The sequence below is a fragment of the Stylophora pistillata genome, chromosome 4 (assembly GCF_964205215.1).
Source record: "Stylophora pistillata chromosome 4, jaStyPist1.2, whole genome shotgun sequence".
Lineage (NCBI taxonomy): Eukaryota > Metazoa > Cnidaria > Anthozoa > Scleractinia > Pocilloporidae > Stylophora > Stylophora pistillata.
Window position 1 is genome coordinate 18403862 of NC_142522.1, and position 18771 is coordinate 18422632.

At 37.0% G+C, this 18771-nt stretch overlaps 1 protein-coding gene and 1 pseudogene across 2 annotated transcripts; one reads left to right on the forward strand and one right to left on the reverse strand.

Annotated features, from left to right (window-relative positions):
* The first annotated feature begins 67 nt into the window (after positions 1-67).
* LOC111325362 (TNF receptor-associated factor 4) lies at positions 68-17689 on the forward strand. The gene is made up of 8 exons (XM_022929175.2): positions 68-682; positions 829-886; positions 1387-1491; positions 2912-3070; positions 3633-3710; positions 3998-4075; positions 14984-15414; positions 15773-17689. The coding sequence occupies exons 1-8, from the start codon at positions 435-437 to the stop codon at positions 15801-15803; spliced, it is 1188 nt and encodes a 395-aa protein (XP_022784910.1). The 5' UTR covers positions 68-434; the 3' UTR covers positions 15804-17689.
* LOC148732701 (uncharacterized) lies at positions 7145-11272 on the reverse strand (annotated as a pseudogene). The gene is made up of 5 exons (XR_015999652.1): positions 10608-11272; positions 10061-10131; positions 9446-9552; positions 8660-8768; positions 7145-8124 (listed from the first exon to the last, which is right to left on the reverse strand). The product of XR_015999652.1 is annotated as an uncharacterized LOC148732701 (transcript).
* Positions 17690-18771: the final 1082 nt, after the last annotated feature.

The window sequence follows — 18771 nt, forward strand, 5'->3', positions numbered from 1 at the left end:
AAGAATGAGTCGACCATCTTAGACCCCATCTTAGGCTCAATGTTGTGTATTTGCAAACTAAGATCGGAAAGACTAATATCGAAACCACGGGTCCTCATCCGCAGACAGAAGAGTGCCATGAGAGTAAGTAAAGGTCAGCCAATGATAATAATGAAACGGAAACAGGCCTTTTCTGATTTAAGAGCAAGATCACTTTTCATTTCCGTCTTCAACTTGAGTGACAGTCACTTAATGCACCGCCAATCATAGAAATGAAACGGAGGCAAGCCCCATTAGTCTGGGTGCGGCCAAAGCTAGCACTTTCGCTTTCCATTTCGGTCCTCAACATGAGTGACAGTCAATAAAAGCGCCACCAATCATAGTAATGAAACGGGGGCAAGCCCCTGTTGGGTGAGGTGAAAGAACTTTCATTTTACAGTTCCGTCTTCCGTTTAATGATGGAAGAGCAACTTCTGCCGCTCGGAGAACTCTTTGCAGCCGATGACTCTGAACCTGAAGACTCTGAACGCGAAGATTCGGAAACCAAAGACTATGAACCTGAATTGGGTGGCCATGATTTTGAGTTTGTAGACAAGTTGTCTCCAGGCCAAAGATGCTCGATTTGTCTTACGGCAATGTGCAACCCCGTACAGACGGTTTGTGGTCATCGCTTTTGCAAAAGCTGTCTACTGGGAACATTCAGGTATCAGAGCACCGTTCAATTTCATTTGAAGCGACTGTGTTGAATACAAGAGTATATATACACGCTGACATAAACGAAAGCTGAGAATATTCGGAGGCTGAATATTTGCACAAATATAACTCTCGCTTTGTATTTTCGCCTTTCAGGCAAGGAGTTGGCAAAGTTTGTCCACAAGATAGGATTTCTATTCCTGAGAATGGAGGGGTGAGTGAATTTGATGCTGGAAACGTAGCGTTTCGCTGCACTTAGTTATTGGCCACCTTTCTTCGTCAGAAATGACGACCTATGTCACGAATGTTTAGAACCACTACGAACCCGCTATCTCTAGTTCTATAAAAGTCTAACGAGACTTACTTCGAGATACATGTAACGGAGAGTAGAATTGAAAGAGAGGCCTTCGAAGGCAGTGGTTAATTCACCAAATCGTTTTTAATAAAACAAGCCGGAAGCAGGAGATATTAACAGGTAGTTTACATGAAAAATCTGAAAAATTCAATTTTCGCAGCAGTATCGATCCTGCGAAGGCGACGACTTGGATCTTCCACTTCATGTTAAGTCAAGGCCCCCTTTTAGTTCTGTCGCCGAAATTAACATATTTGACTCACTGCATCCATTTAATTGACACTTCAAGCGTTAAATACACCCATAATGATGAAACATGCCAAAGCTATCTGTGTCTTTCATTTATCTTACGTGTTCCACAGTATTTTCCTGACGTGGCGTGGGAGAGGGACATACTTTCTCTACGAGTCAAATGCAAGAAGAGTGCGAGAGGATGTGATTGGGACGGAATGCTCCGTCACTACGAGGTGATCCACTGTTTGATTGCGGAAAGTTTTATACCATACGAAACCTCTGTTAGCTTCTTCTGTCTTATCTCGGATCTCATCTCGTCGTAGCAAGAAGTATTGTTTATTGATACGGAATGAGAGGCTAAATCCACATTATGAATTGGTCTATTACCTCCTTTAATGAACGATTTATTCAAACTCAAAAATGTACAGAATACAAAAACATTTCACACCCTGGATCAAGACTCCGCCGTTCAATGGCGGATATATTATTTCTAATTACATAAGTTTTACACAAGTTTTATTATTATAATTATTATTATTATTATTATTATTATTATTATTATTATTATTACTACAATCTTACAAAGAATATGCACTGCCCGCAGTTAGCAAAGGCTAGTCGAGGTGGGTAGTTTTATACGTATATCATAAAATAAAGATTTACAGAGCAAGAGATTCAAAATTCTAGACAAATTACAACTACATTAATACATTTAAGATACGGCAAGAGAACAGAATAAGCATATTGTGAATCATTAAGTGTATTACGTTTCTCAAGAAAGCATTTGAGACGATGATACCTCATTTCTTCGAAAATACGATTAAAAACAGACAGAAGAGAGGTCTATATTAGAAGGGTCAGATTCACAGAGCAAGAGATTCAAAATTCTAGACAAATTACAACTACATTAATATATTTAAGATACGGCAAGAGAACAGAACAACCATATTGTGAATCACTAAGTATATTACGTTTCTCAAGAAAGCATTTGAGACGATGATACATCATTTTTTCGAAAATACGATTAAAAACAGACAGAAGAGAGGTCTATATTAGAAGGTTCAGATTCATCATAATTTCTGTATATTGGAATAACTTTAGCAAGTTTTAGTTTAGATGGATAAGTTCCACATTCGAGTGATTTATTTATAATTATAGACAAAGATTGACTAATGACATGTTTAGCAGATCTTAAAATGCGAATAGGTAGAGAATATAATCCATGAGCTTTATTTTGAGGAATAGTCATTATTTCAAGTTCAATTTCAGAAGGAGACACAGGATTTAAGAAGAACGAACCAGAGGAATTAAACTTTGGAAGATATTCAGTAAATTGTTTTGATGGATTTGGAATTTTAGAGGCTAAATCATATCCAACTGAAGAAAAATACTTATTCATTATATCAGGAAACTCAGAGGAATTAAAGCATACTTGTTTGGTTCGCGGGAATTTTAAAGAGCTTATATCTTTTCGGACCTTTAATGTGATGAAGAGTCGCAAGGAGGGTTCTTCGACAACACAAAACCTTAGTTTATCACAGAGATCAATTTAGAGGTATCTTAAAATGTCGTTTCTGATTAGATGCTACAACATAAAGTGTATCCATTATGGCGGAGAGAAAAGTAATTGCTGTTTTCTCCACTCACATACAGGATCACTCTAAGCTGTGTGAATATGAAGACGTTTTTTGTGATGATTGTGACGTCGAGTTGCAAAGATGGTCTCTAAACACCCACCGAACTTCAGACTGTCTCAACAGGATTGTGCGATGTGAAAACTGCGAAATGGAGTTTGCCTTTAGGCTCAAAAGGGTGAGGCTGTATCGTCGGTAGAATTAACCTTTTGTCAAACCGAAGAGAACTAACAGAATTTTTACACCTGTGAACTGCCTATTTTCAGAATATTTCGCTCCTGATTGGTTAATGGCAAATATAGGAATGCATTATTGAATGGAATACGGAGTTACGCACTGCACTCGATCGGAACTAGCTTTCAGAGACCCATCAGACAATGTTATAATAAATGTTTCGAGGAACATTTAGCTTCTTCTATCACAAGTATTATATTAAATGACCAAGTTCATTTTCGAACCTATTTTGTCAACTTTCATTTCATGAAAGTCATACAACTAAGAAGAGAATAAAGAGATCCTGGAGCTAAAGCTTCCTAAAGCTGAGGACACAAATGTTTGGAGTGCTAATTTTCATTTTTTTTCTGAGCTACTATGTCATATTTTAAGGTTACTTAACGATCACTTTTAGTGGAAGTAGAATTAAATGGCAAGTGTGTCAAAGAGAGCTGCCTTGCAACACAGATAGACTATCGAATCGATCCTACATGGCTTTGAAGGTGTATTTCTCCTGAAATCTACAGAGTCACGAAGACGAATGCCTACGTTGGCCTCTCGATTGTCCTCAAGAATGTGGAGTACACAGGATACCTCGAGAGGAGGTAGAATCGCTTTTCACAATGCAAGTGTTTATTACTAAAAAAGTATTAATGTTTATCAAGACGTAAAGGAAATATGTCTTAAGTGCAGCTTAAGTTAGTACAATCTTTCTTCTCTGTTATTAGTTTGGCTTCTGTGTAGATATGTTACATTTGAACCGTTACAGTGGTTACTGTACATTATTTCTATCAGAATCACAAGACAAGCAACAGTCCCAGAATTCCTAAGGGCTAAAATCTTGATCGTGAAAAAACAACAACAACAATAAATTTGTGATCTTTTTTTATAGGTGGAGTCCCACGTTAGAGATGAATGTACAATGACGTTGGTCTCTTGTCCTTATGAGGGAGCAGGATGCAACTTTTATGTAAGTAAAGATACGCAACGCGAGTGTATACATAGAGATGGAGTTCATCATCATCATCATCTTTATTTGCCTTATTTTAACAATTAAAAAATAGTTAATTACAGCGATAACAATTAGAAGGCGAGGAGACCCAAGAAGCCAGCAGGCTTATGGGAGAGCCACCTCACTTAGAATAATAAATTAAGTAAAGAAAAAGTGCTGCGAATGTGCGGCTTGGCCAATTCAGTGATTATTTAAGTAAAAACTCTTGCAATTTCGCTTTAAAGCTAAGAAAGTTTGACGAACGAGTGACTGAAATAGGGAGAGAGTTCCAAAGTTTAGGACCTTGGTAGAGAATTGTAAACTGCTTGACATTTGTACGGCACAAATGCGTTCGATATAAACTGGCTGTTCTGGTACCATAGTTGTGAATTTGGCTATTTTGCAAATAATAAATTCTATTTAAGTTAGATACGTATGTGGACGACCAGACGGAGTTACAATAGACGATATAAGGATAAACTAAGGTGTAATACAAAGTGAGCTTGGTTGCAGAGGATAGGGAAAAGCGAGACCTAAATATAATACCTAATGATTTAGCGATTTGTTTACATACATAGCTGATATGGTATTTCCAGGTGAGATGATTGTCAATATAGACCCCAAGGAATTTAGTTACATTAGCTTGTTGTAGGGGTTTACCTCCAAAGGAGAGAAAAATGCTGGAGTTAAATTTCTTCTGTCTGGGTTTAAAAATTATATAGTTGGATTTCTTTACATTAACTGAAAGCTTGTTACATTTTAGCCAAACGTCAATGTTTTGGAGTTCATCATTAATTATAGATTCTAAGCAATTTAGATTTGAGTGAGAATAAAAGATACTGGTGTCATCAGTAAAAAGTAGAGGGTCTGATAATTCAGAGGCATTAGGAAGGTCATTAATGTATAGAATAAACAATAGTGGGCCTAAAATCGAACCTTGAGGGACACCACACTTGATGGTTTGCATCGGAGAGCAAGCTTGATTGAATTGGACAAATTGCTGGCGGAAAGAAAAGTAGCTTTTAAACCACTGCAGAGCCACGTCATGGATACCATAGTGCTCCAATTTGGCAAACAAGATTTGGTGGTCGAGAGTGTCGAATGCTTTGGAAAGATCTAGGAAAACACCCACCGTTGTTTGGTGTTGGTCGATTGCAGATGCAATTTTGTTTACCAAATGAATTAGCACGTGCGATGTTGAGTGATTTTTCCGAAATCCGAACTGACAGCGGTAAAGTATATCGTGTTTTTCGGCAAATTCTACTAAGCTATTGTATATGACTTTTTCGAAAAATGAGGAAAATTTTCGAAAAATTTGGAAAGTTACTTTAATGATGGCAAGAAAGGAGAGCTGTTAGGCATGTTTGAATCTGCACCTTTAGAGCAAACACGTGTTGCAAGGTTTCAGGCTGAAGAACATGATGTTGTCTAGATCACAAATCTTTTAATCTGGGTCTGTACAATTAAAGTCTATATGAAGATGGTCCTGAGTTCAACTGCCCTGAGCGGGTTCAAATCCCGCTCAGGGCAAATTTTCTTTTCAAACATTTATTCTATTTAAGTGTGATTACTTGGGGTGTACAGGGTCAGGGTTTCCCTCGTATACAGAATTTGAAGATGGTCCTGAGGATATAAAAAAATATATTTAGTTTTAGAAAAATTAATTATAGTCTTAGGGGAAGTGGATATTAGATTACGAGCAGTCCCTCCTTTTCGGCGAAGTCCATCATGCGCGTCAAAAAAAATATCAGTGGAAAAATGTTGATGTTAGCACGCCGCGGGAAACGTTTGAAGTGATGAAGTGACGCGGATGCGCCTCGCTTATGGAGCTCCTGCGGTGCATTACCGTCACTTCTAGAGTACCCCGTGGCGCGCCAACAGCAATTTTTTTTTACCTTTTTTTTTAATCGCACAACGAACTTCGTCGAAAAAGAGGGGTTGTCCGTATTCTAAATGAATACAAGCTAGCTCTACCTACGTTTAAGTTATTGTGGAAGAAAAAAAACCTTAGCTGTTTTACTGCGAACGTCTGGAATAGTCCTCTCAACAAAGTTCTTAACTCAGTGAGTCTAGCAGAATTCCAATTCTGTCTTGAAAAAGCTAGTCTTTAGACTCATTATTTCATTACATTTTCAGTATTATTAATATTTTCTTGATATTTCGTTTTATAATATGTTTGTAATTTACCTAATTAATTTATGTTGTTTACACGCGTTTTTAGTTTGAACGAGTTACAGCTCCTGGACAATACATGTTTAAATCAAGAATTTTATTGTGATTGTATCCTTTTGATATTCTGTAATGATACACAGGATGAAATAACTAAATTAAGTTTCCTTAAAGGTAACTTAAAGGTTAACATTAGAAGTATTTAAGTAATCTTTAGGTGACATACGAAAGTTCTGAAATGTATCTTTAATTGAACTTTCCGAAGTCAATTAAAGTGTCCTTATGAACCATTTAGTTAACACTTTAAGGTCACATGAAAGCAAACCTAAATAACCATTTCATGAACACTTTAAGATCACATGAAAGCAAACCTAAATAACCATTTAATTGAATTTAGGAATCCTCTTAATTCTTGTAAAGTCAACTTTAGTCAACCAAAACTTCCACTTGTAAATGCATCTTAAAGGTTTCTTCAATCTTTTGTTTCCCTTTAAGTACTGCTTAAAGTTACAGGTTTTGTTGTAATTCATCTTTAGTTGTACTTTCTGATTCTCTTAAATTTCAAGTTTTGTTAACATTCATCATTAAGTGACCTTTAAGCGCCTCTAAAGGCTGCAGGTTTCACTTTCAACTGACTTTTGATTTGCTTAATCACACCCTCATTTATATCCCAATAACTTATGATATTTTGGGCAACCTTACAATTGATAGAAAAAGAAGCATCACACATTCAAGTAATAACAAAGTGTTTGAAATTGCAGTGATGAAATAGTTTCGTTCAAAACTCATTTGTTCCCCTGAGATAACATAAACCTACAATGAAGCTGAGGATATCCCAGTCGAGCCCCATACATAATTAAAAAAAGAGATGTCCAAATGTTTGAATTACTGATTGACATACTTTATTAAAATTGTTTCACTTTTGTCAATGTATAATATAATCTTCGTCAAGCAGGTAATAGAATATTTACCACTATAAAAGTATGACAAATACACAAATTATATAACTAGCTGTAGTAACAAACTACACAAAAAGATATTGATTCACAAATTGTACTCTCAAATCCAGCTACTAAGAAATGTGATTTGAAATGATACTTGTCTAACAATAAAAAATATAAGTTCAACCTATCAATCTAAAATTCAGAAAAATTTTCTTAATCGACTTAAATTTGCAGTAACTCTCAGTTATTTGCTACATTATTACAACTGTAATACTTATTAAATATGATCATATACCTTAATTTCTTTTAGTAAACAAGTAATAGAAAACAGTTCTCTTACTCTAAAATGCAGCTGAAACTTTGATATACAAAAATGATGTGTACATCTATATATAAAAAAGTATCTCATGTGGAGGAAATTTATTAACATTGAAGAATTCACGATCACTTACTTTAGATGAGACCATAATTATTCAATGAAAAAGAAGCCTCATGCAGGCATGCAAAATAACCTCATTCTAGACTTGGCTTGATATTTTGTACATTTTCGATTTCATTGATTAGTAAAACAATTTTCTCACTGTATTATTGCCCACTCTGGAAAATTTTCAGTGGGTGGGCATCTCAGAAAAGGTTGCCCATAAACCCTGAACGGATTCTCTCTTTAGCTCTTGAAGTGAGCTTTTTCTTATAAGCCTTGTCAAGTTTCTTTTCAATTTTTTTCATTCTCCTACTTTCCCACTGAAGGTGATGCACAGAGTATTTTGTTACTTTTGAGGTATTTCCATTGTCATCCTCGTAGCAGCTTTCCTCACTGCTCATTGCCTCCATGACAAGAACCTCTGCTGCTCTCCCCTTTTCATGCTGGTTGGCCCAGTTGACCAGCTCCAGGGCTGTAGTTTGTCTCATTAACTTCTAAAAAAAATAAAAAAATTAAACAGGCATGAGAAGGGTGTTATAGGACTTCAAATGAAAAATATGATCCAAATCACTAATTTCTCTTGATATATATATATATATGTGTGTACCCATTGTAAGAATGGAATTCTTAAGCATGTTATAATATAGGGTCTCTTTGTCCTTTTTTTTTTTTCCATCAAATGGTGCATACAAACTATCATTTATCTCACATCACATTTTAATATTTTTCAAATTTATTTTACAAAGATTTTCTTGGGAGGCTCTAGATACAGACCAGAATACCTCACTTATTTAACAATTTCTCTAATAAGAACATAGTCCCTTAGATGTGTCTATATTCAAAGCCATCCAATTTTGAAGTGCCAAAATAAAGACATTCAATGGGAAATAGCTTCCCTCCCATTGATCAAGTGTACTTGAGGGTGTACTCAGTCTGGTAACATTGAACATCTGTCGGACCCCATCGTTTGTGAACAGCAGGGTATATGAAAAGTAAAATGTTCAAAATAGTATCCTAGCCAATAAATACCTCTCTTTGGCGACCACTCTTCCAGGTTTTTTGTTTATGAGCCTCATAGTGGTTACCACTCTTCAGTTTCTGTGTTTTCACACATATTTGAAATATATTTGTAAAGCAGCTGTTTAAAGAAATGATTATGAAAATGCCATGAGAAGCTGATTGTAAAAAGATTCCCACATAAATTAATGACAATGTTCAAATTTATAATAATTTATGGCAGGCCACCTTAGAATATCTGCCAAGTTAGTATGTCCTTAGTGATTCATTGCTAAGGTGTAAAGTATGCTTTTTTGAGGATCCACACTGAAGTGTCTCAGATCTAGAGACAAGAAATAAACCCAAAAATTTCAGTTTGCAACATATTTAAATTTCTGTAACATTTGGGAAAGTTAATATGTAAGTTAGGAAAAACTATAAAATGCACCCCCCCCCCTCCCATCCTAAATTTGACCATGTAATGAAGGTGCTCATTAGAGGTTTCAGGGTATCTAACTGTATTACTGAATGCTAGTTTTATGATGACATTTATGTTGAGGGGAAAGTGGTAAAAGACACGAATTGATCGTAGAGACTAAAAGCAGGGGTATCATTAAGGGCTGGACAATAGACAAATTGACCAACTTTGAGCAAAATTTTGCCGGGATGTTTTCAAGCCAAGGCCTTCAATAAAACTCAAGTTGTTATAAAGGAGATATGCATCAATATGCTTGAGTGCAAAATCCTTATGCTCACCCACAAAATGTAATGACACCCCAATAAAAGTGAAATGCATGTGCTATGATTATTGGTAGCTACCTTCTATGACTTCTTTTGTCCAAGGACACTTTTCAGGTCCTCCTTGTTGATGTATTGCCTGCTCTATTGTCCGCTCAAAAAGGATCTTGTTGCTGTCAGAATTTATTCTAAGACAAAAACAAATACAATTAAGCCTGGTATTCTGTAGTAACAATATTAACACTAAGACAAAAGTACAGTCAAACCTCGATTATCCGGACCTGTTGGGACTTAGGTAATCAGTCAGGATAATCGAAAATATGAATATTAATGAGACAATAATGTAAACAAAAGAGATGAAGATAAAAATCTGCTTCGATGACTCTCCGAGTGCTCGATCTTTTGAAAGCGGAGGAGGCAATGTTTTAAACGCACTTTTCCTGAATTTAGACATAATCTCTGAATTTTTTTACCTCATAAAGTTTGGAAGATCAAAGCTCATTAATAATCATAAAAAAAACGGGACCAGAGAAAAAGTCCGGATAATCGAAAAGTCCGGATAATCGAGGTTCGACTGTAACCACCATAAGGTGTTCACATAACATCTCAATATTTCAAGCAGCAGCTTAGACTCGGATTTCCTCGCTCAATCAAGATAAAGTAAAATATCTCTGAATCTAAAAACATATTACTCACTCTTCGTCAAGATAGAAACCACTAAAGTCATCTTTTTTCAAAAGGAGTTTGTACATTCTCCTCACAGTTCTCTAAAAGAATGAAAAAAAATTCAACAATCGGTTTGTCAAGTATGTCCTATTTCTACTCTCACGCTTTTTAAAAACCCTGGTTGTTTGAAGGCTAGATGATGTAGAGCAATCGACACAAGCACAATTAAAAATTAACCTTACCCATCTATGTGAATAAAACAGGCAAGGTCAAAAGGGTCCAAGAGAAAAAATGATTAAATGAATTTTCATACTAGATAATTCTCGTTGAAACAAAAGGGAGGAAAAAAACTTTTCTGGTAGACCTGTTTATGGTAAAGGATTATCAAGTAAATGTAACCACATCTAATCATGTCAAATGATTACCGCCGAAATAATTAAGTTAATTATGCATATAATTCGCGCGCCAAACATCTACTCAACATAAAAGAAAATCTTCCACGAAACAGAACTGATTCAAGCAAATTATGAACACATATCACATTATTCATGCTTATCAGTTATGTTTTTTTACTCACTCGACAAGCCGGTGGAACTACTACCGTCGTTCGCCTTTGTCTTCTGTTTTGGCGCCGACGGACGTTGGCTGCATTATTATCAACAGTTTGAAGACGGCCCTCGATCCGCTGAAGCGCTTCAGAGTTTTCTTTGTTGCTGCGCTCTTGCTGCTGCCGAAGCTTTACATTTTCGCTCGCCAGAGCGTGATTGCTCCGGATCAACTCCTCCAGCAGCACAATGCAATCGTCGGACACTTTATTCCTTTTTTCGCCGCTGGAACCACATCATGGTTTTGATCGTGCAATCGTCTTTCCGCCATATTCTTTTCTTACTTGCTTTAACTACGAATTAACGGTAAAATAACCACACTACAAGTGCTTCTCTCGGATGCTTTGTGATGCTTTGTTAACAAAGTAGTCAAACGGAATATTGAGGTTCAAAAAAGCGCGCGAATTAATATTTCTAAAACCAAACAACGACCTCCTGTTGACATATTGCCTCGTTGTGATGTTTATCGTACTGTGCCTAGCTAACGCTGGCCAGTACAAATGAAGACTCGAGTGTAATTGGAAGCAAGGAAACAGAAAGGCGGGAAAACACGAACTACACGTTCGAACTTTACTTGTTCAAGTAAACAGCTTCATACCGATACCAAAGTTTCAAAAGGGTTAGTTAAAAATATATCTGAAAATCTAGCCGTGTGTAGGTCAAGGATATCTTGTAACACAGGAAATTTACGTGTGATGCACGATCCTCGCAGTAGATAGCGCTAATTTAAGCAATAGCGAAAATCACACCTGAAAAAATGAGGCCTGTACGGGACTCGAACCACTGACCTCTGCGATACTAGTGCAGCGCTCTACCAATTGAGCTAACAAGCCAACTGGGAGCAGGCCGTTAAGTCGATTCGTAATAAACCCGTGAAAGTGATAAATCAGATACAATGAAATATATGAAGTTTATATATTTTGAACTGCGGTATTAGATACGTATGATGCACGATCCTCGCAGTAGATAGCGCTATTAGCTTAAATATTTGAAGCTGTTCACTGTTTCTTAGGTTCTGTATTTTTTTTTTTTTTCAGGGAGTGAGGAATCTGCTCTTTTCCTGCCAAGACTTTTTCCCACAAGGGCACTGAAAGCTTTCTCGATGGCACATCATAGGTTGGCAGATGATGAGATGGCACATCTTGTCAGTCAGTGCTTTTGTTGTACTGCCAATGTGTATGTAAAATTGTCACCCTGTATGAATTGAAGCTTTGGACGAAGTCAACAGATTAATATGTATTTCTGTAAAATCAATACTGTCTGTCAGCTTCATAGGGAGATTTCCACAAATAACATTGTTTGTATATATGAAACAAAATTTACACTGATCCATGAAAATAAAAATTTCACAATACATATACAAAAAAAAAAAAAAAGAAAGAAAAAGACCAACTACAGAGAATAACCAAAAGTGCTAACCTCATTATAGTAATGCTTGATACAGACAGTTATTTTTTGTTGCCTTTATAGAGTGCTGGAAACACAAACTATTACGTATTCATTTTTATTGTTTGAATTATTTCTCTGAAATTCCCATTTATTGTGACAGTAACATGGGTGTAGAAAGCTTTCTCAATGGCATTTTGTAAGTTGGCAGGTGAAAAAGTGGCACATCTTGTAAATCAGTGCTTTCAAGTGACAGAAGTCTTTCTTTTACCCATTCTTTAATTGCATACCAATGCTTTTGATTAATAAAGCTATTTATTCAGTTTAATTGTAAATGACAGTTTCTTAGGATTTATTGTGACTTGACTTTTGGAGACATGAGCTATAGAACACATTATTTATATTGTAGACAATTTGTTCGGCCGAAGTCAAAATAATTTGTTAGTTTTGTGCAATATATGTTCGCAGTGTTTATGAAAATAAAATGTTATGTCTGTGGTAGGCAGAGGCCTGCCACTTTTGTTTGTCCGATTAGTTGTTTTAGTAAGGGTGGATTACATGAGCCGAGTTCACTGTTTGCTAGGATGGCATTATGTGGGCAGGCCAGCCTGACTCATGTAATCAGCCTCTAAGTGGATGATTGGCAGGCCTGTGGCCTGAATTATTATTTCCCTTGGATTTCTAGCAAAGGTAAATAGATCAATCACATTTAATTCCAGTTTCATTTACATTAAATTTTATTCTGAATACAGTTGAACCCAGTAAATGGGCCACCCTCAGGGAACTGGCAAATGGCCACTAAATAAGGGTTTTTATTTCTTTTTTCGTTAGATCCCAATGCAAATTTATAGCAAATGAACAGCTTTGCTCAATGAGCAAGGTAAATGTAAAGCAAATGTCAAATTTACGTCACACTTGCATGGAATTTTGTCAGGAACAAATACTTGAGTTTAGCTTCAGTTTATAGCTATTGCAAATTTAGTTCAAGCACACTTCTTTTTCAGCTTGAGGATAGTGTTTCAGAAGAAGACATTTCATTCCCAGCAGACAAGATGGATCACAGAAAGCTAATGGTATCATCTATAGGATAGTGAAAGAAAAACCATTGCAATCTGTGTCCCTTGCGAGGATTCGAACCTCCTGCAGTCAGCCTAGAGAAGGTGATCCCAGCTGTGAGGAGAGTTTCGTGCGCTCCTCTCAGTGCTTGTCTATTTTCGCGTCTCGAGGAGAGGTGCAGTGCAGATTGCCCATACTTTGTTCTTACCCTCTGGTACCTCGGCAATGATGTATCCGTATCGTTTTTATTTTTATGTTTTATGATTTTTTTATTTTCATTGATTGATACGAGCACTGAGCCGTTAAATAGGTCTCAAACCCGGAGGCTAGACAAGTCGGTTCTCGGCTGTAACCACCAGAGGACTGTGTCTGTGTTCAAGCGGGGATTTACTTTTCTCCGGCACCCTTGACATTCAAAGTCAAAGGAATACAAAAAGACTAAAGCCAGGTTGGAGAGTATCTGCTTTTTAACTGAACAACATTAAAAAATTATGGCATTTGCAGAACGGAATGGTGACTGTAGCTTAACTTGAGAGGGGCCACGAGAACTAATTGTTTATATCATATCAGTCAAAAATCAATTATCTCAGAAAAATTGCGCATCACCTTATCAGCTGGAAGACAAAAAAAAGTAAGAGCTGGGTCAATATTCATAAGGAACATCTGCTCTATCAGCTGGGCAGAGGAAGAAATTTGTGTGGACCTTTGTGATGATTCAAACCTCAATTTATTTAACATCGCTACCAAACGTTCTTATAGCAGAGCAGAAAGACAAACTTCTGAGTGGACGCATGTGAGGATTCAAACCTCAGGCTTTTTAATCAATATTCCTGGAAAGGAGAAAGATTGTAAGCCTTACATTTAATACGGAGAAAGAAATAAGCCACACGACAAAAGAAAACAAAGGCAAATAATATGAACCAGAAACATTACAAACTTGCCGCAATAGTCTACGAAGGTACTTTCTCAATGGGGCGTCCATGCCCACCGGCAGTAGACAACTCCGACCTCAAAAAATCTTCAGGGATTGAGTGCGAGGAAGTTTCAATGTTAATCGTCTCAAGCAACGTTCAATAGCGGTTATGTTCTCATGTAATAATTAAAGACGTAAAGATATATGTAGGTATGTATCAATACATACACATGACTTTTTTTATATTCAAATTAACTAACCTTCATAGTCAGATGAACTTGAAATTTCGTGAAATCACGGGAATTTGAAGTCGCCACGAAAGTATCTGTTAATTTCTTTCCGTTACCTTTCCGCTTATGCCTTTCGAAAGTTGAACGTGATTCGAAGCCATTAAAGCGCGCGCAGAAAACATTTCCTGACTTGTCATCGCACTCCATGCGCTCTTTAAAGGAGATGCAAAAATGAAACCGTCGCTTTCAATAAGATGTTTCGACCCCAGAAAGAATTGTGAGCTCACGTTGCTGCACGTAAAACAAAATTTGCTCTTCTGGCTCATCAGTGCAAGTGTTGGCTGATTTGTGATGAATATTCTGTTGACAGTTCAGATTACAATGAGACTATCTTTAATGCATGAATTAAAGATGTCAGAACAGCTATACTCATTTAAATCTCACCTTAAAGTCAACTTAAATGTATTTTAATGAAACACCCTCTTTTGTGCCAAAAAAGAAACCACTTAAAGGATACTGAAAGATTTGCGCTACTAAAGTTAAACTTATGTTCAATTAAAGATTCATTAAAGGTTAGAGTTAGCTTTCGGATATTTCATTTGACAATTAAAGACGATTAAAGCTTTACTCAACCTTTAAGACTGCTTTAGATTTTGCCTAAAGGCACTGAAATAAGAACATTCGTCCTGTGATAGTTATCTATCTAACAAATGTACAGGGAAAATCCAACAACTTTATTCGTATATTTATACAATCTTCTTAGGACAAGAGAAGCAATTTAAGCGCTCATATTGATGAGTCATGTGAGGAACATCTCAGCAAAACTTGGTCCAAGTTGCTTAGGACAACAGAAAGGGTAAATGAGTTGCAGCAAGTAGAAGTTCACGTGAAAATGGATATAGAATCCGTGAAAAAGTCACTGAAGGAGGCCAAAGGAGATGTTGAACAACTTAAGCTGTCAGAAAAAGAGAGAGAAATTGAAAATCTGAAATTGAAAGAAGATGTATTACAGCTGCAAAGGAAGCTTGAAGAATTGCGTTACCACGTCGTTTCACCAAGAAAGGATTTCCTTCAGTTTGCTGGGAGAGGGGAAGTGTCTCATAACGCTGAAGAAGTTTTGATGAGAACCACGACATCCCTCGGGAGAAATACGAATTTAGAAGCTGATCAATGTTCCCGTTCCATAAAATCAACGTAAGCATTTGAATTTATTACTTTCAAGTCTGATTTCAGGAGCAATGTACATAAGTCAATATTTAAGAAATGCTGAAATCTACCCGTAAGTCATTTTTGCCATAGTTTTCTGTTCAGTCGGGTGTGAAAGCTATAAATGATTTGTTCAGATCCTTACGAACCTCCCAGCAAGTTCTGAAAAGAACACTGAAATGGCTGGCAAGCTATCTCTTTGTAAAACATAGTTCTCTCTGAACGCTGCTCAGCTCCGGCTTTCTTTAACAACTTGCAGAAAACATATATAACTAATGGAAGATGCGAAAACATAAGGCACGTAGGGCTTGTTCTGACTATAATTATTCATGTTATTGCCTCCTAGATCAATGCGAAAAGTTTCAAGTCGACGTTAGTGTTAAACCTCACTGTTACATTTAGTTTTATTTGCGTTAACGGGAACATTAGTTTCACCGTACGTAACATCAAGACACTTTCCTTTTGTGAAGTAGCATTTTCTAGTTCTCACGTTGTCACTCCACCATGTATGATTTGGAGATGGAACTCAACATAAAGGTCCAGCAACGGAGATTGTCGCGGTTAGCGTTAGATAAGTTTGATTTTAAATCATTTTAATGCCCTTGTTTTATTATCATGTTTTGTACCGATCAATTCGAAGCTTCAATACAACCCCCGGGTAGCCTACGGGCATTCGCCTGTCGTCCATGCACCGGGGGTGGGGAATTAAACCTTGCCTGGGTGGGGTGGGGAATTAAACCTTGCCTGGGTGGGGAATTTGAGTCAACGAAATAAACGTGTTTTGATTTTTAATTTGGAGAAGTTCAAAGGAAACAGTCCGCTATCGTAAGGAAATGGCCTAGGAGAAAATTGAAACAGGGTAGAATGATGCTTAGAAACGAAAAAAACAAACAACGGCACCAAAAACTAAAATGAGGGCCTCAATAGCCGTTAAGCGTAAAAATTGACAACTTTTAACCATTAGTCGTAACCAAGAGTTAACTCAGTGTAAAAATTTGTCTTTTAATTACCGTGACAAGGGAAGGAAGGAAATTAACCGTTAGCCGTAAAATGGCCAAATTTTAACCGTTAGCCGTAAAAGCCATCACCCGCACCCCGTTGTGTGACATTTGTCGATCACACAAAGAATTGTTGAATAAGAAATTGTTCTTAGTTGGGGCATCTGCACGCAAATTTTAGTAGGAGGGCGGAAATTTTAACGAACCAATCTAAAAAGTTCGAAAGCCTGTGGGATTGCTCGGGGGGACGTTGAAGCTTCGAATAGATCGACACATTTTTTGACAATATTGTGTTCACAAGGCAACAATAGTAGATACTTGTTAAAGACTGCAAATGTCCTATTATAATTATGCTAAGAATTTTACTAATTTACTGGCTAATTCATTGTCGTTGTTGTTTTTATGTTTGACTTTTAATTTATATTTAGTTACCTTGAGTTGCATACTTGAATTGAAATACCGAAGAACCACCAACTTGATTAACTATTTTACCCGTTTGCCAGGTGTTGTTTTTTTAATATTTGGAAACGACAGCCTTTATGCATACGTCTCCTGTTGCTAATTTACTAACTTAAGAATTGGGCATTCATAGCGAATACCGAAGTAGAGTCGAAGATCACACATCACTCCATGATGCTCTCGGCTATAATTTCACAAGGCTGGTATTTTCAGTCACCTAAGAGTTTTGTAATGGAGATTTTTCAGAGGTTTTCATCTTTTCGAATCTCATTGAAAATATTCCGTCAATCCAACTAGATACTTCAAAGCCACAATCAAATGCGTAAGTATAAAGTAGCTGAAGGGTTTGGTAGAAGCTGTGGGAACAAGAGATTTGTCAGTATTGTCCACTCTGCCAATAATTTACCCTTGAACTAATTATTCAACAGTTAGCTCTCTAAGAAATAATTTGGATATATCAACAAAGTTGAAATGGTAAATTAGCCACCGTAATGATTACAAAAGCTGACGTTTCGAGCGTTAGCCCTTCGTCGGAGCGAATAGAGGAATTGTGGGTTGTGTGTGCTTTTAAAGGCAGAAAATGGAGCTACGTTATTGGTGGGAGCATGGCAACGAGAAAAACATGAATAAATTAGTGGAATGAAAAGCGTTCGTTGATCCCTGTGGGATTTAGACTACCGGTTTGAAAGATGAGCTTTTGTTCAAGATTTTTACGGCTTTCCGTGCCACCTAAGTGCAAGGAAAGACCGCAGATTGCCATGTGTTGCTTAGAATGATTAGGTAAATTAAAATGTCTAGCGACTGGTTTCGATGTGTCCTTGTCATTCCTTTCCACGTCTCGAAGGTGTTCTCGGAATCGGTCACCTAGTCTTCTGCCTGTTTCGCCGATGTATATCTTTTTGCAATAAGTGCAAGTTATGCAATAGATTACATTGGCGGAGGTGCACGTGAAGTGATCGGTGATCTTAATGGATCGTTTAGGGCTCTAAGAGCCTATACACTCGTTCTTTTCTTTTGTTTTTTTAAGTGTTGTAGTTGCTCGGCAGCTCACCAGTTCAGCCGTGTTGAAGTAGCCTACTTTTAAAATTTTATGATTGGAAGATGTCTCGTTTCCGAAATATACGCGATCGAAATTTCGTTTCAAAGGAAGAATTTCACGGCAAAATAGAGATACGATGCTAGAGTAAATATGTTTGCTGTTCATAGGGTTTGTCCCCTGGCGACATTTCTGACATTTCTGATCATCTAAGAATGATCTCATTGCTCAGTCGCTCGATTGTTGTTACGTTTTCCTTTTACTTCGTTCTCAGGAAAGATTAACTATCGATGTAAGGCCAGTAAGCTACAGAACATACCTCGCTTCAACGATATTATGGAATCAACCCTGATATTCGAAATACTGACGCTTACCTGGCTTGCTCCTCTAGTAGAAATTATGAGATTTGAAATGCATCGTGGGATCATTACTCGACTCCCTATGCAATACCTGTGGTGTACTAAATATACCGAAACAGAATCAAACCAGATTCATTGCATTTCTTACAGGCACCGTAAGGAATCTCATAATTATCTGAATTATGGAAAGAAGTCTTAGTATAGACGGTCACTTTGTCACAGACATACATGTGCAGGCTAATCTAGACCTGTAAAGCCTTACAACACGAAACTGTCGTAACAGTCACATATCACGAAGCGCATTGAAATTACTCGACCCTTACACTCACTTTTCATTAATATTCAACTTCAAAACGTACTGAAAAATTGTGCACAAACTCTCTGCTCAACTGATGCCGTATGACATTGAAATACACGGTTGTAGTAGGACTGAGTAGAGTCCAATTCGGTCTGCATTCATACGAGTGATTGACGCGGGACTCCGATTTGTCAA